Source organism: Miniopterus schreibersii (genome assembly GCF_964146895.1).
Source record: "Miniopterus schreibersii genome assembly, chromosome: 1".
Taxonomy (NCBI): Eukaryota; Metazoa; Chordata; class Mammalia; order Chiroptera; family Miniopteridae; genus Miniopterus; species Miniopterus schreibersii.
Genome location: NC_138101.1, coordinates 123,728,871 through 123,751,231, shown reverse-complemented (window position 1 = coordinate 123,751,231; position 22,361 = coordinate 123,728,871). Strand labels below are relative to the sequence as shown.

Sequence of the window (22,361 nt, the reverse complement as noted above, 5' to 3'; positions counted from 1 at the left end):
CTGCTTATCAAGCTGTATGGGGCCCGCTGTTGCTTGTTTGAGAGATTTTAGGAAAGTTCTAAGCATGAGGCTCAAGAGGCCACTTGCATAAAAAAGCCACTGGAAATGGCCTGGATGAGCCTGCAGGTGGGGAGGGGCGGGGCCTCTGGGAATCACGGGGCCAGAGGTGTGAGTCAGGTGCTGGCGATTCAAATATGGCGCCCGCCTGCCGGCTGTGTTCGGGGAGGACTTGCCAAAGGAGCAATGGCCTCTGCCAGCTCTTCTGCCTGGGAGAAAGCTGCCCCTCCGCCTCTCGCCCCGATTTCAGGCAGGTTGGTTCCTTCCCAAGTGTCCCAGGTCCTTTCAGGCTGCTGCGCGGCCCTGGGCTCTGAGGGAGCGGGTCTGAGTCCGCGTGCGGGCCCTTTAAGAGGAGCTGCCTGGGGCTCCCTCAGCCTCCGAGACCCTCAGCCACAGTCCCCGCTGGTTTTACAGCCCAAAGTTGTGGGCACGTCTCTTTCTGGCCCTGGAGCCCTGGGCTGGCGGCCTGCTGTGGGGCTGGGACCCCTCACTCCTCTAGGAAACCCCCACCACCGAGATTCCCTCCCAGGTTTAAACCCCAGCACAGGGTGTGGGCCAGCGGCAAGTCTCCGATTCAGCCCCGATTCGCCCCTGTCTGTGTCCCCCCTACCGGTCTTGGTGCTTCTTCAGGTCCCTGGTTGTAGGGCTTCTGTTCATCCAGATTTCAGGAGGCTCTGAGTGATGGTGGTTCTGTATTTTAGTTGTAATTTTGATGTGGTTGTGGGAGCTGGCAGATGCAGCTGTTACCTACACCACCATCATGTTTCTCCCAAGAGATCCCCAGTTTGATTCCTGGTCAGGGCACATGCCCAGGATGCGGGCTTGATCCCCAGTAGGAGGGTGCAGGAGGCAGTCGATTGATGTTTCTCTCATCAATGTTTCGACCTCTATCTCCCTCTCCCTTTCTCTTAAAAAAAAAAAAAAATCAACAAAAACAAACAAAAGAACAAAGACACAAAACCATAAAATTCCCAGAAGAAAACATAGGCAGTAAAATCTCAGATATTGCTCTTAATAATATTCTTTTTCTGATGTCTCTCCTTGGGTAAGGGAAACAAAAGAAAAAATAAACAAATGGAACTACATTACAGCAAAAGAAATCATCAACAAAATGAGAAGGGAACTCAGTTTATGGGAGACTTATTTACGAATGATGAATCTGATAAGGGGCTAATTTCCAAAATATATAAAGAACTCATACAACTCAACACCAGAAGACAAACAAACCAATTAAAAAACGGAAAAGGGCCCAGCAAACGTGGCTCAGCCGTTGAACATCAACCTATGATCCAAGAGATTGAGGTTCAATTCCCGTTTAAGGCACATGCCTGCAATCCCCCACAGGGGCGTGCAGGGAGCAGCCAATCAATGACTCATCATTGATGTTTCCATCTCCCTCTCTGTGAAATCAATAAAGACATGTTGGGGGGGGGGAGAGCAGTGAATCATCCAATTTTCTTTTTAAAAAAAAGGGCAAGGGACTTGAATAGACACCTCTCCAAAGAGGACACAGAGATGGCCAATAGACATATGAAAAGATGTTCAATGTCACAAATCATCAGAGATGCAAATTAAAACTACAATGAGGGCCCGGTCATTACGGCTCAGTTGACAGCATTGTTCACCAGTTCGATTCCCAGTGAGGGTACAGATCCAGGTAGCTGGCTCCATCCCCAGTGGGAGGTGTTCAGAGGGTAGCCGACTGATGTTTTTCTCTCTCACCAATGTTTCTATCTCTCTCTCTCTGTATCCCTTCCTCTCTCTCTAAAATCAATAAAAACATATTTAAAAAACAAAACCAAACCAACAACAACAAAAAACTACAATGAGGTATCACTTCACACCTGCCAGAATGGCTTCCGTCAATAAATCAGCAAACAAGTGCTGGAGAGGAGGTGGAGAAAATGGAACACTAGTACACTGCTGGTGGGATTGCAGACTGGTACAGCCACTGTGAAAAACAGTGTGGAGTTTCCTCAAAAATTAAAAATGGAACTGCTGTGTGAAGCAGCGATCACACTTCCGGGAATATATCCCAAGAATCCCGAAACACCAATCACCCCTATATATACAGCAGCACTACTTACAATAGCTAAGATCTGCAAATAGCCCAAGACCCCATCAGTAGATGAGTGAATAAAAAAGCGGTGATACAGAGTGGAATACTATGAAGCTGTAAAAAAGGATCCTCCCCCCTTTGCTACAGCATGTATGGACCAGGAGATTATTACGCTAAGTGAAATAAGCCAGACAAAGACAAATATCACATGATCTCACTTATATGTGGAATCTAATAAACAAAATAAGCTGAGGAACAAAATAGGTTCAGAGGCATGGATGCATGGAACAGACTGGCAGACCTCGGGGGAGCGAGGGAAGGAAAGAAATTAATCAAAGAACATATATGCATAGTCCATGGGCACAGACAATAGTGTGGTGAAGGCCAGTGGTAGGGCAGGGGCTGGGTGGAGGGGAGAAAAGGAGGGAGATGGGGGACATCTGTAATACTGTCAACAATATTTTAAAAAATAAATAAAAGAGAAAAAACACACATCTGATTTCTCACTAGAAAGCACGGAAGCCAGATGAGACACAAAGAGCTTAAAGAAAAAGGTTGGCAACCAAGAATTTTATATCCAGCAACACTATCCTTTAAAAAGGAAGGAGAAATTGAGACATGCACAGGTACCGAAAATCTGAGAGAATTTGTTGCTAGCATGGCTGACCTATAAAAACACTAAAGGGAGTTCATCACGCTGAAATGAAAGAATTCTACACAGTAACTCCAATCCAGGATATGTAAATGAAAATATACCAAAATTTACGGCACCAAGGCAAAGCAAGGCTTGGAGGTAAAAAGGGGACATCTGTCATATTTTCAGCAATAAAGATAAAAAACAAAACAAAACAAAAAAACCCTAAACCTAATCCAAACTCTAACCCTAACCCTAACCCTAAGCCTAACCGTAACGCTGGTCCTATTCAAAATATTTGAACTCCTTCAGGAATTTGATTCCAACAGAAAAAAAAGAGAAAAATTTAGAGCTTTAAATGCCTATATGAAAATAAAGATCTCAAAACGAATAACCTAAAGTTCCACCTTAAGAAACTAGAAAACAGTCCTGACCAGTGTGGCTCAGTTGTTTGAGCACAGTCCAGCGCACAGAAAGGTCACCAGTTCAATCCCCAATCAGGGCAGATGTCCAGGTTGCAGGTGCAGTCCCTAGTTGGACCACATACAAGAAGCAACCAATCGATGTTTCTCTCTCACATATGTGTTTCTCTCTCTCTCTTCCTCCTTCCCTGTAAATCAACTGATTTTGGTAAAATCAATTACGAAAAAAAAAAAACCAACCCAAAAAAACCAAAAGCCCGGCTGGCATGGCTCAGCAGTTGAGCATCAAACTATGATCCAGGAGATCAAAGTTCGATTCCCAGTCAGGGCACATGCCTGGGTTGCGGCTCAATCGCCATCAGGGGGAGTGCAGGAGACAGCCAATCAATGACTCTCTTTCATCAATGATGTTTCTATCTCTCTCTCTCCCTCTCTGAAATCAATAGAAATATATATAGTTTTAAAATAGTTAAAGACTGAGAATAAAGTACAGAATCTAGACCACCATGAAAATCAGTCAGGGGTTTATCCTCAATTTCTTTTTCTTTTTTATTAAATTTATTGGGATGACAATGGTTAATATGAACATATAGGTTTCAGGTATGGGTTTCTGTGTTACAAGAGCTGTATATTGCTCCGTGTGCTCACCACCCAAAGTCATATCTTCTCCCGTCACCATATATTATGCCCCCTTCACCCTCCACCCCCCTCTTGCAACCACCACACTGCTGTTTGTGTCCACGCGTTACAGTTTTATATCCTACATATGAGTGAAATCATATGGTTCTTAAGTTTTTTCTGACTTATTTCACTTAGCATAATATTCTCAAGGCCCACTCATGTTGTTGCAATTGGCAGTATTTCATCCTTTCTTATGGTTGAGTAGTGTTCCATTGTGAACATGTTCCACATGTTCTTTATCTAGTCCTCTTATTTCAGGACACTTTGGTTGTTTCCATGTCATAGCCACCATGAATAATGATGAAATGAACATAGGGGTGCATATATCTTTGCGAATACATGTTTTCGAGTTTTTCAGGTATATACCCAGGAGAGGGATGGCTGGGTCCTATGGTAGCTCTATTCTTAATTTTTTGAGGAATCACCAGATTGCTTTCCATAGCGGTTGGACCAGTCTACATTCCCACCAGCAGTGAATGAGGGTTCCCTTTTCTCCATCTCTCCAACACTTGTTATTGTCTTGTTGATAATAGCCACTCTAACAGGTGTGAAGTGGGATCTCATTGTAGTTTTGATTTGCATTTCCCTACTTGCTAGGGAGGTTGAACATCTTTTCATATATGTATTGGCTGTTCACATGTCTTCTTGGGAGAGGTGTCTGTTCAGGTCCTCTGTCTACTTTTTGCTTGGGTTGTTAGTTTGGTGTTGTGTTTTATGAGTTCTTTATATATTTTGGAAATTAAACCTTTGTTGGAGCTACTGTTTGTAAGTATCATCTCCCATCTGGTTGGCTGCCTCTGTTTTGTTGTCAGTTTCTTTTGCTGTGCAGAAACTTTTTAGTTTGATATAGTCCCATTCATTTATTTTTGCCTTTACTTCCTTGCCTTTGGGGTCAAGTTCATAAAATGTTCTCTATGACCAAGGTCCATAAGTTTGGTACCTATGTTTTCTTTTATGTAACTTACTGTTTTGGGTCTCATTCAATTTATTTCTTAAGAATAAATTTTTACTTGATTTTGAATAGGCCATAATAGCTCTGATTCAATTTTATCACCATCAAGGTTCCAGTAAAAATTCAAATAACTTTTTTTTGTTGTTTTTTTTTAATCCTCACCCAAGGATATTTTTTCCATTAAATTTCAGAGAGAAAGTGAAAGGGAGAGAGAGAGCGAAACATCAATGTGAGAGAGACACATCAACTGGTTGCCTCCCGCACAGGCCCCAAACCAGCCTGGGGATCAAGCCTGCAACCAAGGTATATGTCCTTGGCTGGAATCGAACCTAGGACCCTTCAGTCCACGGGCCCATGCTCTTACCACTGAACCAAACCAGGTAGGGCCAAATAATGTTTTAAATTCTTCCATAAATTCCGTGCTTCAAATGCATTTTTTCCATGTAATCTTCCAACAATATCTCAGGTACTTTTGCTTTAATTTTATAGATAGGTAAATTATCTACGTAAGTGTTAAATAACAGCTGAGATCAGAACTCAGATACTCTGACTTTCTCCACTATCTCTTCCTGCTTACTAGCTATTTAATACTCAAGTTTCCATGAGGATTAATTACACTCTACCACACTGGGCTGTTGCAGGGATTAAGTCAGGTAACACATGTAAAATGCTTGGTCCAAAGCCAATGACATAAAAGTGGCCAACAATATTAGTTATCATTACCAATATATGACAGCTACTTCTATTAAAATGCTCACTCCTTAAAAACTTCTCAAAAATAGTGAAGAAATGAAATCATATCTGAAATGTATTTTTGTGTTCATGTGAAAAAGTCAAACTGCTTATTTAGTAATTATAAGAATGCTAAAAATTCCTGAGAATCATAATACTTAACTGCAAGAATATACTTAAATTCTGAAATCAATCTCCAATAATCGGTATTTAAATTGGTTCAATTTTTTCACTATTCTAAACAATAGTGCACAGGTCCTATAAACTTATATTCTCAGAATACTAAGAAATGAAAAAGGTGGTTTCAAAGGGTATGCACATGTACATTTTAGATGTTGTTACTTAACAGTCAAACTGCCCTCTGATTTACATTCCATCAGCACTGTATGAGAGTCTGTTTTCATGTCTTGACAACATACTTTATAACCTTTTCTAAATGTTATAAATTTTTAACAGTCCATAAACTAAGAGAATTAACTCTTTTAAACATGTTGCAAATGTTTCTTAGTTTGCTATTTGTCTTTTAACTCTGTAAACGATGTTGTACTACTAGAAATTTAAATTATTTTATATAGGCAAATGAATCAATCATTGCCATGACAATTTCTAAGTTTGGTGAAAGTGCTAAGACTGGCCTTCCCTATTAAAATACATCAGCCCTGAGAAGTGAGGGCTCAATTGGTTGAGCGTTATCCTGTGCACCGAAAGGTCGCTGGTTTGATTCCTGGTTAAGGCACATACCCAGGTTGCAGGTTCAATCCCAGGTAGGGGGTGGGGCGGGGCAGGGAGATTCGTACAGGAGGCAGCAGATTGATGTTTCTATCACATCGACATTTCTCTCTCTCCCTCTCTCTTCCTCTCTCTCTCAAATCAATAAAAATATATTTAAAACAAATATTAAAATATATCTGCTTACTTTTTTTCCATTTTATACTAAAAAATCAGAACTATTTAGATTTTATTCTGTTATGAGATATAAAGTAGAGATTTATATGTTTTTATCCAAATGATCATTCTATCTTCTTGACCTTTATCTAAATCACCATTTAATGAAGTAGTTACATGAGATCCTTCTGTAGGAAACAGAAGTTTTCCTTTTTAAATTTAGCATCTTCTTTTAAAAAATACGTTTTATTGATTTCAGGGAGAGGGAGAGGGAGAGAGAGAAACATCAATGATGACAGAAAATCACTAATTGGTTCCCTCCTGCACGCCCTCCACTGGGGATCAAGCCCACAACCCAGGCTTGTGCCCTGATTGGGGATTGAACCATGACGTCCTGGTTCATGGGTTGATGCTCAACCACTGAGCCACACTGGCTGGGCTTAACATCCTTTTTTTTAAAAATGTGTTTTTATTGATTTCAGAGAGAAGAAGGGGGGAAGACAGAGAGAAATATCAGTCATGAGAGAGTCAATGATCAGCTGCCTCCTGCACGCCCCCTTCTAGGGATCAAGCCTGCAACCCAGGCATGTGCCCTGATCGGGAATCGAACCTCGATCTCCTGGATCCTAGGCTGATGCTCAATCGCTGAGCCACGCTCCTGGGCAACATCCTTTTTTTAATGTGACTGTTCTTGGCTACAAAAAAGATGTGCAAATCTTCCTTAGAGAAAAACATAAAATTTTAATTTATAAACATTAAGGAAGGCCTAAATAAATAAAAACTCCTTGGAAAAAAATAGATATTCTACAGATGTCGATCTCCCCTTAATTAAATCTACAGATTCAATGCAATCCCATAAAAAACAAACACCCTAACACTATTATCAATGAATTGAACAAACTGAATCTCAAATTCATCTGGAACAAAGGGACACATCACACGAGATTTGTATTAGTCTCCTGTGGTTGCTGTGACAAATTAACCACCAACCTGGTGTTTTATTGTCTTCAAATCACCTTCTTCTCTATGTCTACCTACAGGTTAGTTTATTCTGTTAAATGAGGCGTGAAGGGTGTTCAATTTAAAACCAACATGTTGTTAGGCTCATCAGACATAAGTTTTCTAATAATTAGATATAAGGGTCATGAAGATTACTTTCACTAATGAGATTATGACAACCTCTGCCATAGTGCTATAAACATTTTTCAGTTAATGTTCTGTTTGTTTTGCTTTTCATTGTTTTTATATTTTACCTAGTGCAGACTTCAGATTCTGAACCAATTTTTTTTTTTTCCACAGGTACTAAAGACAACCCAATGTTTCTTTCTGATGAGAATGCTGATTTTAAGTGTTTTATTCTACCATTGTCAACTGAAAGGAAGTTGCTTACAAAAAAGCAACTTTGCTCTCCTTATACCTAATACATTCATTCATGCACTACATATTATTTACTGAGTATTATATGCCAGGCACTGTGCTGACTCTAGCTATATGAAGATAAAAAGAGACACCTCTGCCCTCAGGAAGGTATGAAAGTAAATAATTACATAATAATAAATCACTAGAAGTAAATACGTACAGTGTAGAAAAAACTCCTATAACTACTTTATAGGGAAGGTAGTATGGCACAGTAATATTAGCAAAGGCACAGGCATCTCAGAAAGTGACTTCTGGTTCAATGTTACTGAAATGGAAAGGTAACAAGAAGCTAAAGAAGACAATGTAGTTGACATAGATAAATTTATGTTGGGATACTTGGAGTTTGAGGTATCTATGGGACACCCTTACCTCCATTTATCTTATTCTATCACATTGTCAAAGATGAAAGTTTCATGTATTAGTAACCCGGAGGACGGTGATGCCATTTACATAGAAGGGAAAAAACTCCACCACATTTAGATTGTGTAGACATTTCGTTTTAGAAAGAATAGATCTAACAAACATGCTAATCACTTATTTCTCTATTTTCTCCAACGTCTATATCTATCACAATGATGCTTCTAAAATAAAAGACACATTAGATAAATATGAACACATACACACACAAATTGTGATTAGATTTAGAATCAAGAAAAAGTATTTTAACAACAACAAAGAGCATGCTTTCTTTCAGACACTGAAAACGTGTAACCCAACATGTCTCCTTTCACTTTAGCTGCTAAGAAATCTAAGAACAAAATTCAGTGCCTTTCGGCTGTAATCAGCTCATCTCTGGAATCTGATAATGTTTCCTTTCTTTAAGTAGTAGGTATTCAGTTCTTTATCACTAACTGTTCTATTTCATATTAAGCCATGGAAAGCCCTTTAGGTGCAATAAAATCGTTAAGGAAAAAACTGTTAATACAAAGACAACTTCCAGTATTTGAAACAGCTTGTTTTACTAAGCAAATTAATCAGTAACATTGTTTATGTAGATAACCTGCTAAGTAAATCATTTCAAAAATAGCAAAGATAAAGCATTTCAAAGAGGTCAAATTAATTTTTCAGATGAGTGAGATTCAAAGAGTATATACAAATTAAAGAATATAAAAGGGTCTGATGTCATGTATATAAAATTACTAATTTTGCATATCAAACCCTTAAAAATATACGATACCACGTTAGTTTATTTTTATAGGCAATTTACAGTTTACAATGATGCATACATTTTCAGATTTCCAGCCATATCAGTTCCAATTTAATCTATACCACTTTCAAGTTATTTATTTAATGAACATATATTTGTTTCTGTCCTTATACATTACCACTTGTATCTAATGAACACAAGTTTTTTATATTTCTGATTTAAGATATTTTCATGTAATTTTCTTTGTGAAAAATTAATATGTTCAGATTTGAGATATATCAGATGTTTCACTAATCAACTGATTAAATATTTCTTCTCTAAATATAAAAAGTAAAAAAATGGGAGCCAAGTTGCTTTCTATGAAGCCAATTTTCAGTCTCATTCACTTAAGAGAACCTCTTATTATCAGCATATGATATTCAGTGTCTTGAGAACTGTTATGTTTCAGGGTTTTGGGGGTTGGTTTGTTTCAAGCAGGTATGGACATTAGGTAAAGTCATTTGTGACAGACAGCAAACAAACAAGATGCACCTTTGACTTCTGCTTAACTAAAGAATTTCCAGCCCAGCCAGGTGTGGCTCAGCGGTTGACCTAGGATCCAGGTGATCGGGGTTCGATTCCCGGTCAGGGCACATGCCCGGGTTGCGGGCTCGATCAATGACTCTCTCATCATTGATGTTTCTATCTCTCTCCCTCTCCTTTCCTCTCTCTGAAATCAATAAAGATATATTTAAAAAAAAAAAAAAAAGAATTTCCAAGCCATGGTGAGAGGAAAGCAAATCCAGGCAGAGCCAGTAGTATGCAGGAGTTGAGAAAATGACCTGGGAGCCCAAGACAACCAAAGTAATTAAGTTCACAGAACAGAGCACCAAAGAGGAGAAAGCTGCATACAGTGAGAAGCCAGGAAACTGGAGAGTCTCCTTCCAGTACAATCACAACACCTTGCAAGGAAACTTCCCAAGAGAGGAGAAAGAACTGTGAAGGAATTTGAGAGAATAAGTACCAGATGCTTACATAAGACCAAGAATATTGTCTGTTCCCAAGAGCTGGGCTATAAAAAATACTCCTCATAATTTACAGAGCATTTTGGTAGAATACATACAAAGGTATTAATACTGAAGTAGTAGTAATTAGCCCTAGATGGACCCGTTCAACAAAGTGTAAAAGCAAGACCTGAAATGATCAAACTGTTCCAAGCAATTTAACTGCACCCCAGAAAAAAAGCTCAAGAATTTATAAAAATATAAAAATATATAGTAGCTAAGAAGGTAAAATTCACAATACCAGGCCATCCAAAGATTACTCAACATATAAAGAAGAAAACAACCCAGGATGAAGAGAATAATCAGCTGACAGAAACTGATTCAGGTTTGACAGATGTCAGAATGAGCAGAGAACTATGGTTAATTTAACTGTATTCTGTATATACAAAAATTAAGACATATAGACAATATAATTTGCACATATACAAAATGAACTAGATAAAAGCTATAATGCTTGAGATGAAAAATAAACTAGATAGGCTGATTACATGCAGCAAAAGAAAAGAGTAGTGAACTTGAAGACACAGAAATAGAAACTATGCAAGATAAAACAGAAAAAAATAAAAAAAATAAAATGTCAGTTCTTTTCCTGCTATAAGACTTTCCAATATACTAATAATACTTTCTAATATACTAATCTAATATTATAGTTACTAAAGCATGAATAAATTCCAAAAAGGGAGGGGAGAAATAAGTGAGGGGGAAATGGCTAAAATTTTCCCAAACTTTATGAAAACTATAAACCCACAATCTAATAAGCTCAAGGAACCCCAAGCCAAGAATAGTTTTAAAAGCACACCACAGCACATATTGCTCAAAACTAGTGAAGAGAAAAATCTTAAAAGTAGCCAGAAAAAAAGAGATGTAAACATTCAGAGTAAGATAGGATGATATCAGACTTCATATCAGAAACAGTACAAGCACAAAGACAGCAGAGTAAAATCTTTAAGGGACCAAGGGAAAAAGCTATCAACCTAGAATTCTACACAAAGCAAAATCTTTCAAAAAAGAAGGCAAAATATTTTTACACCAACAAGATCATAAGGAATCCACTACCAGATCATCATCACAGAAGAAATGCTAAAGGAAGTCCTTCAGACAGAAAAAAAATAATACTGGATGGATGGAAATATCTGTCTCTGCAAAGAAATGAAGAGTGCAGGAAATAGTGCTAAATGGGTAAATAGTGCTACATGGGCAAATGCCTTTATTTTATTTAAAATCTTCAAAAGATAACTGCTTACTTAAACAAAATAATATAGTGTAGGTTTTACAACATGTATAAGTAAATGTACGACCAAAAAAGCATAAAAGCTGGAATAAGAAGTGGAATTACACTCTTGTAAAATTCTTATACAATATAAAAAGTGGTATAGGCCTGGCTGGGAGTGGCTCAGCAGTTGAGCATCGACCTAGGATCCAGGTGATCAGGGTTCGATTCCCAGTTAGAGCACATGCCCAGGTTGCGGGCTCGATCAATGACTCTCTCATCATTGATGTTTCTATCTCTCTCTCTCTCCCTCTCCTTTCCTCTCTCTGAAATCAATAAAGATATATTTTAAAAATAAATAATAAATAAATAAATAAATAAATAAATAGTGGTATAATATCACTTAATAGTAGACTCTGGCAAGTTAGAGATATATCCTATAAATCATAAAGCAATCAATAAAATGATAAAACAAAAGATTATAGGTAATAAGCCAACAAAGGAGATAAAAAATAAATCATAATTTACTCAACTAATATAAAAGGCAAAAAAAAAAGAAAGGGGGGGAATGGAAACTGAGAACACATAGGCCAAATAGAAAATACAGCAAGATGACAGACCCAAACTTAACCAAATCAATAATGACATTAAGTGTACATCATCCAGATCTCAATGACTAGTTATTGGTCTGAATCAAAACAGAACAATTACAAATAAGGAGACTGATTCAGTGATCAAAAAACTCCCAACAGAATAAAGTCCAGAACCAGATAACTTTGCTAGTGAATTTTTTTTCTTTTTTATCAATTTATTTAGAGGAAGGGAGAGGGAGAGTAAGAGAGAGAAACATTGACTTGAGAGTGGAACATCGATTGGCTGCCTCCTGCATGCCCCTATTGGGGAATGAGCCTGAAACCTGGGCATGTGCCCTGATGATGAATCTAACCAGCAACCTTTTTGGTACTTGGGACAATGACCAACCAACTAAGCCACACCAGCCAGGGCTTACTGGTGAATTTTTAAAAAGAATACATACCAATCCTTCTCAAACTTTCCCATATAACAGAAGAGGAGGGAACACTTTGTAAACTTATTTTACAAGGCCAACATTAGTTTGATAACAAAAACAGATAAGGCCACTACAAGAAAAAATTACAATATCCCTAAAGAACATAGATGTAAAAATTCTCAAAAACAAAACAAAACAAAAAAACAGCAGCCAAAGTCCACAATACATTAAAAGGATCATAATAACCATGAGTAGGTGGCATGAATTCCATGCATGCAAGGATGGTTTAACATCCACAAATGAAGCAATTCACTACATTAACAAAATGAAAAATAAAAATCCTATGATCATCTCAATAGGTACAGAAAATGCATTTGACAAAATTCAACATCCATTCATAATAAACACTCTCAACAATGGCATTTTTTATAGAAGTAGACAAAAACAATCCTAAGACTTGTGTGGAACCACAAAAGATCCCAAATAGCCAATGCAATCTTTAGAAAGAACAAAGTGGGAGGCATCACTCTCCCTGATTCAAACTATATTACAAAGCTATAGTAATCAAAGCATTATGATATTGGCATAAACAACTGTATCAATGGAACAGAACAGAGAACCAAGAAAAAAAAAATCTATGCACAAATGGCCAACTGATTTATGACAGAGGAGCCAAGAATACACAACAGGGAGAGGAGAGTCTTGTCAATAAATGGTGTTGGGAAAACTGGCTAGCTACATGCGAAAGAACAAAACTAGACCCCTATCTTATATCATATACAAAAATTAACTCAAAATGGATTAAATACTTGAATGTAAGACCTGAAACAATAAAATTCCTAGAAGAAAAAATAGGCAGCAAGCTCCTTGACATCAGTATTGGTGAATTTTTGAATCTGACAACAAAAGCAAAGCAAAAAATACACGAGTGGGATTACACAAAATTTAAAAAGCTTCTGCACAGCAAAGAAAACCATGAACAAAATGAAAAGGCAACCTACTGAATGGGAGAAAATATTTGCAAATCATATATATAGTATGGAGTTAATATCCAAAATATATAAAGAACTCACACAACTTTATTGCAAAATAACAAAAAATCCAACTAAAAAAACGGGCAAATAATCTGAATAAGTTTTTTTCTCAAGACATGCAGATGGCGAACAAATACATAAAAAGGTGCTCTACATCCTAAACAGGGAAAAGCAAATTAAAACCACAGTGAGATTATCACCTCACACTTGATAGGTACTATCTGTGGAGAACAAGAAACCTTGTGCACTGTTGGTGAGGATGCAAATTGCTACAGCCACTATGAAAATCATCTTAAAAAATTAAAAACAGATCTACCATATAACCCAGCAATTTCATTTCTGGGTATATATCAGAAGGAAACACAATGACTACCTTGAAGAGATATCTGTACCCCATGTTCACTGCAGCATTTACAATATCCAAAGTATGTTAACCACCAAAGTGTCCCTCAGCAAATGAATGCAATAAGAAAATGTGGTATGTGGTGTGTGTGTGTGTGCGCGCGCACGTGCACACACATATACATGCAATGGAACATTATTCAGCCATAAAAAAAAAAAAAATCCTGCCATTTGCTATAACATAGGTGAATCTTGAGGGCATTATGTTAAGTGAAATAGGCCAAGACAGAGAAAGGCAAATATTGTATGATTACACTTATATATGGAATCTAAAAAAACCTCTCATAGAAGCAGAAAACATAATGGTGTCTGCCAGATACAGGGAGTAGGGGTGGGGGAAATCAGTAAAGGTGGTCAAAAGATGTAAAATTCCAGTTATAAGAAAAACTATGGGTATACATATAGCACCACGTAATAGCATGTAATAGCATGGTGCTATAGCTATACCTGTTCTCCACATCCTCGCCAACACTCAATTCTTGTTTTTTTGATGACAGCCATCCTAGCAAGTGTGACATAGGGGGGAAAATGCACATCACCCAAACATCTCAATGAAAAGGTTGCTATTATTAGATAAAGTTTTTTAAAAACTCAACCATATGCTGTCAACAAGAAATCCACTTAAATGTAGATACGAATAGACTTAAAAGACAGGAAAATGTATACACTATTAACACTAGTCAAATTAAAGTGGAAGTGGCTACATTACTATCAGACTCCAGAACAAAGACTATTAGGGATAAAGAAATCATTTCATCATAATAAAGGAGTCAATTTAGCACTATGAAATAATAATCCTAAATGCTTCAGAATCTAATAACAGAGCTTCAAAATACATGAAGCAAAATCTGATAGAACTGCAAAAAGAAAGAGACAAACCCACAATTACAGTCAGAAACTTCAGCACCACCACTCACCACCATCCCACCCCCAGTCAACAGAAAGTAGACAGAAATTCAGCAGTAATAGAGAAGACTTGAACAACACTCTCAAACAACTTGTCCTGACATTTTTAGAACACTCAATCCAACAACATACTACATATATTTTTTCAAGTGCCTATGGAATATTTATCTATCAAGTTAAAACATTCTGAACTATCAAATTTCAATAACTTTTAAAGAATTCAAGTCATAAACATATTCTCTGATTGTAATAAAATTAAATGAGAAATCCATAACAAAGATTTCTGAATAATGCACAAATATTTGAAACTAAAGAACACAACTGTAAATAACCCATGGAACAAAGAAGAAATCAAAAGTGAAGTTAAAATGAATTTTGGATCTAATTAAAAATAAAAATACAAAATACTGTAATTTGTGGAATTTATAATAGGGGAAATTTTATATAACCAAATCCCTACTGTAGAAACAAAAAATATCTTAAATCAATAACCTCAGTTTACATTTTAAGAAACTAGAAAAAGAGCATATTAAACTAAAACTAAAAAAGAGCTTTGTCGTTTGTTCAAAACCCTAGATTACTTCAAAGGTGATTGGGGGGGCGGACAAAACAAAGCAGAATAAAGGAAATAAAGATCAAAGCAGAAATCAATATAAAAATAGAAAAAGAGAAAAATTAATAGAGCTACAAGCTGCTTCTTTTAGAATATCAATAAAATGTGATAAACCTCTAGTCAGACTGATCAGAAAAAGATATTATCAATAACAGGAACAAGAGGGGTGACACCACCACAGATTCTACTGATATCAAAAGGATAAGTGAGCATAATGAACAATTTTATACAAATAAATTTGACTTACATGAAATGAGAAAATTCCTTAAAAAACACAAATTATCAAAACTCACACAAGAAGAAATAAATAACCTGAAGAGCCCTCTATCTATTATAGTAGTTAAAAACCTTCCCTCAAGGAAAACTCCAGATCCATATGGCTTCACTGGTGAATTCTAACAAACACTTAAGAAAAAAATTATACCAATTCTACATGAACACTTCCAAAAATTTTAAAAAGAACACTTATAATACTGGAAGGCTAACATTACCTGGCATCAAAACGAAAAAAATTACAAGAAAAGTACGGACAGTATCCCTCTTGAATATAAATATGTAAATGAACAAATTTTAGCATATCAAATCCAACAATATATAAATAGGACAATATATCAGGACCACTGAGCTTTAATCCCAAGACTGCAGTTGATTAAACATTTGAAAATTAATGACTATAATTCATCATATTAACAAATGAAAAAAGAAAAATCTGTTCATCTCAACAAAAGCAGAAAAGTATTTGACAAATCCAACATTCATTCCTAATGAAAGCTCTCAGCAAATCAGAAACAGAATGAAACTTTTTCAACATGATATAGGCTATCTATGAAAAACCTACAATTACCATATTGTATGGTAAAAAATTGATTGCTTAACCAAGGTAAAAAAACAAGACAAGGATATCCACTCTCACCACTTCTATTTTACAATGTACTAGAGGTTCTATCGAGTTCAAAAGGCAATAAAAAGAAATAAAGGAAAGGAAAATTGGAAAGGAAGAAGCAAAACTGTCTTTAGTCACAGATGAGACAGTCTCTGTAAAAAATCCAATGGAATCTACAAAAAACTAAAAGAATTAATAAGTTTAGAAAGGTTTTTAAGATACAAGGCTCATGGGCATAGGATATGCAAAAAAATTAGCTTTTTCAATAATCACAATTGGTGGTGGTTAATACCAGCATTGTAATCTATACTATGTGTATAATGTGGGATTAAAAAAATACACAGATCATGTATTACAGAAATGTACACTTGAAACCTACATAATCTTGTTAACCAATGTCACCTCCAATAAATTTAATTTTAAAAAGGTTCAATATCCAAGAATAAATTGTATTTTCTTACACTAACAACAATCAGAAAAGAATATAAAGATGTCGTTTACAAGAGCACCAAAAGTAGAAAATATTTAGGAATAAGTAAAAAATGTGTAAGACCTGTACATTAAAAACTACAAACACTGCTAGAGAAATTAAAGAAGCCCTATATAAACAGAGAAACATACCCTGCTCATGAGTCAGAGACTTCAATATTGTCAACTTTTCCCAGACTGACCTATTGATTCACCATAATCCCAATTAAAATCCCAGCAGGAAAATTTATTTTATTTGTTTTTGAAACTGACACACTAATCTTAAAATTCATATGTAAATGTAAATGACCCAGCATACTGCTCCCCACCCCTCCAAAAAAAAACAAAAACCTTTGAAAAGAAAGAACAAAGTTGAAAGGACAACACAACCTGATTTCAAGATTTACTATCAAGTTACAGTAAATTAAAATTCAATGGTGAAAGGGCAATCTTTTTCAACAGATGGTACTAGAAGAATTGGATATCTGTGTGCAAAAAAATAAACTTCAATCCACATCTCAAACCATATTTACAAAGTTAACTAAGGATGGATCGTAGACCAAAATATAGATCCTAAAATTATAAATCTGCTAGCAGAAATCACATAAGAAAATCTTTGTGACCTTGGCTTAGGCAAAGATTTTAGATACAACACCAAAAGTATGAACCATAAAAGAAAAGTTCGATATATGAACTTATAATTAAGAATTCCTCCCCCCTTCAAAGAAAATATTAAGAAAATTAAAAGACAATCCAAAGACTGGGGAAAAAAATTTGATAAACTACTTTTACTCAGAATATACAAAGAATTTTCAAACCTGAATAAGAAAACAAACAATTTAAAAATAGGTAAAAGAGTTGAGCGGATACTTCATCAAAGAAATTATACAGTGGTAAATAAGCACATGAAAAGAAGCTCAACATTATTAGATATCAGGGAAATACTAATTATAACCACCACATACTTCTTATAGTGGCTGAAATTAAACACCTTGCTGACCAGTCACTAGTATTCAAGTGCAGAAAAGTAGCTGGACGCACAGGCGAGTTCTGGCTTGAAATAGCAGGTCAGCAGGGTGTTTCAGAAGGCTGGCAATATGAAGTGGTGTTGGTGCATTTGTGGAGAAACTATACTCTCCATACACTCCTGGTGAAAATGTAAAATGGTAAAAAACATTTTGGCAGTTTTTAAAAAAAGTTAAGTAACTGCTATACGATCCAGCCATTCCACTCACTCCTAGGTATTTATCTAAGAGGAAAAAAAAGCATGTGTCTATCCACGTACACGTCACAGGAGCTTTATTTGTGATAGCTCAAAACTGAAAACCCACATGTCCATCAACAGGTGAATGGATAATCAAACTGTGGCATAGTCATACAATGGAATACTACTTAGCAACAAAGCAATGTGCTATTGACATACTCCACAAAAAATAAAGCCTTGTCTAGTTTTCAAAATAATAAGGCTCAATCAAAGAAACTACATACATAAAAAATACTGTATAATTCCATATAAATATAAAATTCCATATAAATATTAAATTCCATATAATTCCATAAAAAGCTCTACAAAATGCAAACTAATCTAGAGTGCAGGTCAGTGACAGATCAGAGAAGAGGGTAGGTGCAAGCAGGGATGGAAGGAAGGGATTCCAAAGGGGCAAAAGGAAACTTTAGGAGGTTATAGATGTACTTGTTATTGTAATTATCTGGATATGTTCCTAACCTTAATTGTCATGATGGCTTCACAAAGTATATATACATATATATGTGCCAAAAATTATTCAATTTAATTATTCAATTAAATATGTGAAATTTATTGTATGTCAATTATACCTCAATAAAACTACTAGAAAGAATGACCCAACAATAATCAATATATTTATTAGCTAAATAAGAACTCCTCTTTTTCTTTTTAAATCAAGAAGACTGAATTGTTACCTTGCCAAAGATGATGAAAATTAACATTTAGTCAATATCCACTATATGCCAGGCATTATAGCCCTTTACATGTGCTAACTTAGTATCATTATCTTAAGGCTATTAGATGAAAAAAAAAGGGGGGGGTAAGAAGAAAACACAAAACTTTTAAAACTAGACAAGGCTTTATTTTTTTTTTAAATACTAATAATAACTCTTAACTTCCAGTTCCTACAAATCAAGTATACAGCAGTATCAATACACACAGCAGATTTAAATCTAAATACTTCAGAGTCAAGTTCTATAAATTCAGCTGGAATTGTCCTACAGCAGGAACACATGCCATAAAAAAAGTTTACACTGGATACTTAAGTATGTTCTCATATGTTTGGGTACACTGAATTGTGTGAGTACTCTGAGTGAATGGCCGTTCAATCCAAGGGTTAAAAATATAGTTCCAATGGAAACAAATAAAAATAAAATGCTGCCATAGCTGATTCTGCTCAGTAGTTAGAGTGTCGGCCTGCTACTTCGATTCCAGTGAAAGGCATGTACCATGGTTGCAGGCTCAATCCCTGTCCCAGGTAGGTGGGAGAGTAGGAGGCAACCAATCGATGTGTCTCTCTCTCCCTTCCACTCTCTCTGAAAAGCAATGGGAAAAATATCTTCTGGTGAGGATTAAAAAATAACAATAAATTAATTAATTAAAATCCTGTGTAATTGGCAATGCTCAATTACCTTATGTAAAACTTGTAGCTGTTTCCAAAAAAGGATCTGAAGTGTCTCTTCTGTTTGCAAAATGGGGTACCTATTTGGTGGACCTCTAAGACGCTTTTCACCTTTTGTCATTTTACTTTCACCCACTCAAATTCTTAGGAATTATATTAACCATATTTCAAACAAAATAACTGTAACCATTTAAAAATATGAAATATCTTACTAAATTAATATATAAGAACCAAGTATAGCATTTGGAGGGCCACTTTTTACTCTATATTTTGACAAGGTTTTTAAGCTTCAGCACCATTGACATTTACAGCTAAGATATTGTGAGAGATTATACTGTGTATTGTAAGATTTTTTCTCTCCAGCATTCCTGCTACCCACTAGATGCTGGAAGCACCTCCCCCAATTTTTGACAAGCAAAAATGTCTCCAAACATGAACCTCCTCCAGGCATAGGGCAGGAAATCTGAAAGCACAATGTTTTCTATTTGAAGGTTCTTAAGGATGTTTTAAATATTTATATACGGTATATGCTCTAAAAAGCCCATAAATTACTGAAAAAGGAAAAGGATTTGTATTTTTTAAATTATTGTTTTGTTTTCAAAACGCGGAAGCCAGGCCAGACAAAATATGCGACATGTGTGACGTCTTAATTTAGACCATGTCTCCTCTCCCACATGGAAGAAACTTCTCTGCCAAAGAAGTATGTATGAACCATTCCTTCACTCTAAAGTTAAAGTTGTATGGCTTAATTTAGGAAATGTTCATACTACACTGGAACTCAACTTTATAGCTCTGCAATTACCCAACCTACAGTTTATCCCAAGTAAGTGTCAAATTCCATTAAGTCTTCAATTTCAAACTTCCATTATCTGTGATACAGCTCCTACATTCACACATTCTTTGTCTCACTCTCAGCCAAATCTTTTCTTTAATGAGTTAACTCTCAAGTAGAATGAAGAACAGAAATTAAAAGCTCACAATCTCAACTACATTTAGAAAATTTATATTTTCTTGAAAACTGGGTTTCTTTTTATACCACTAAACTGGATTTAATTGCTTTCTTACTATTCCACAGGAATAAATACAACTTACTTGTGATAAAGATTTGCTGTCATAAATGTAGAAAGAGTAAAAAACAAACTGGAGATATGGAATGTGGGTTCCAGTTCTGGCTCTGCCTCCTACTACCTGGATGACCACTCAAACATTCCCAAACTTCAGCTTTCTCGTTAGTAAAAAATGGAGGGTAATATCTACCTGTAGGTTATTGTGAGGATTAATTATAATTTATGTGAAATCATTTTGTAAACAGTAAAGCACTATACAAATGTTAGGTGTTACTTGTGGTATCCTGGTACTGTGGTGTGGTATGGTATAGTAGAGAAAAAGGCACCTCAAATAAGGGACTTACATCATTGAATAAGCGTCACTTTTCAAAATAACTCATTAGGAAAAAAGCTTGAGATAAATTCTAAATTAAGATTCAGACATTTGGATTCAAAACTGCATTCTGCCATTAACTCTCTGTATTAACTCAGGCAAACTAACTTTCTTTCATCAAAAAGACCCAAGTACTGGACCAGGTATTTTATAACTATTACTACAGCCTTTATCAGTCTACGAAATGACCCAGTATCCAAGATTCCTTTAACACTATATTCAAAACTCAGAGCACTCTTTGGTTTGCCAGCAAAACAGAAGTAGAGGGAAACAGACGTAAGAAATTTTTAATTAAGTAAAAGTAGAATTCTATGTAATTCTCTAGAAACATAGGAAGCTATAAACTACCTTGTTTGTTATAATTAATAGTTCTCTCATTTAGACAGTAGTGACGAAAACGGTGCATTAATAAAGGGCGGGGCTCTTTCCCACAAGCTTTTTGGGAGCCGCCCACTTCCCAAAAAGGTGTAACTGCTTCCTCCTGGCCCTTATTAGCCTAGAAACTTGAAAGATTAAAGTCTACGTAGTCTGAGAGTTTATTTTCTTTTCACTTGGGTAGGGATGACGGTAGTCATCTATCTGACAAACATATCCTATAAACACCATTATCCACAGTACCAAGTCTACGAAAGTCTAAAAAAGACCTAAGTTTTTAGAATAACACTAGTTTCAAAAAATGATTTCAGACTATTAACTCAAAATTAGATAACCTTGTGTCAGTGGTGATTAGTTTTGACAACTGCCAAGTTTTCTCTTCCCAAATTAACCGCCCTCCCGCTTCCGTCCAGAGGCGACGCCTCATCCTCTCCTCCCGCACCGCGCCAGGACCCGGGGAGAGTCCCGGAGAGGGAAGGCCGGGCAACCTAGGCCTCTGGGCGCCGCCACCCCTCGCTCCTCACCGATGACGCATCGCAGGTGCTTGAGGCGGGTCAGCGCGTCCTTCTTGGTGTCCAGCACCTTCTGGGTAGATTTCTTCACGTCCCCGTGCGGCTTCTTGGAGAACATCCTGCGGCTGCTGCCGCCACGGCAGTCTCCAGCCCCCGCCCGGCCCGGTCCCGGCGGCGGAAAGTGGAGGGAGTGGGCGGGGAGGAGACTAGCGTGAGCCGCTCATTCACTCCCCAACCTTGCGGGCCCCGGAGCAGCCGACTCCTCCCAGATCCAGGCCGGGGCCGCCACCTCCACCCGCCTCGCGCCGCGGCTGCAAGGAACCTTCGGCTCCGGCTCCAATATGGCGGATCCCTTCTCCCAGCAGTGCATGGAGCAAGGGAGACCTGGGTAGGTCGCCGGCCGCCGCCGCCCGCTTCCTGCGGCGGCCGCTCGCAGCCACAGGCCGGAGCCCGGGACTGGAGCCGCGGGGGTGGGGCTCTCGGCAGCAGCAACACTATTCCTCTCTCCCTGAGGCCCCCTTAAGGTTAAAGCGTCTTTAGCAGCTTAGACCTCGCAGAGAGACTGAGTGTAGGGGATTTCACGACTCTGCCGTCAGTGGAGCATGGTCCCCGTGGCAACCGCCCTCTGACGTCTGACGTCAAATTTTCTTGACGTCATGCCAGCGTGAGATCATCCGTGATATTATCCCCCCCCTTTGGTTTCCTGTGTAAGCAGCTAAAGGAGGAGCCCGGGAAAGAGGAGGTAATTACTGCGTCCGTTATTTTAAGCAAAGTGATTCCTAGCCGAACTCCCAGAGTAGTATCGTATACTTTTTGTTTATAAAGCTCCT

The 22,361-nt window shown here is 37.1% G+C and overlaps 1 protein-coding gene across 5 annotated transcripts in view; it reads right to left on the bottom strand.

The window, feature by feature from the left end:
* RALGAPA1 (Ral GTPase activating protein catalytic subunit alpha 1) overlaps positions 1-22,142 on the bottom strand; it is a 246,382-nt gene extending 224,240 nt beyond the window's left edge. For all 5 annotated transcript variants that reach the window (XM_081146267.1, XM_081146266.1, XM_081146269.1 and 2 more), the window contains exon 1: positions 21,544-22,142. In XM_081146267.1, the coding sequence (XP_081002393.1) occupies positions 21,544-21,649 (106 nt within the window). In that variant the 5' untranslated portion in view covers positions 21,650-22,142. The remainder of the gene's footprint in view (positions 1-21,543) is intronic.
* Between the last annotated feature and the right edge of the window lie 219 nt (positions 22,143-22,361).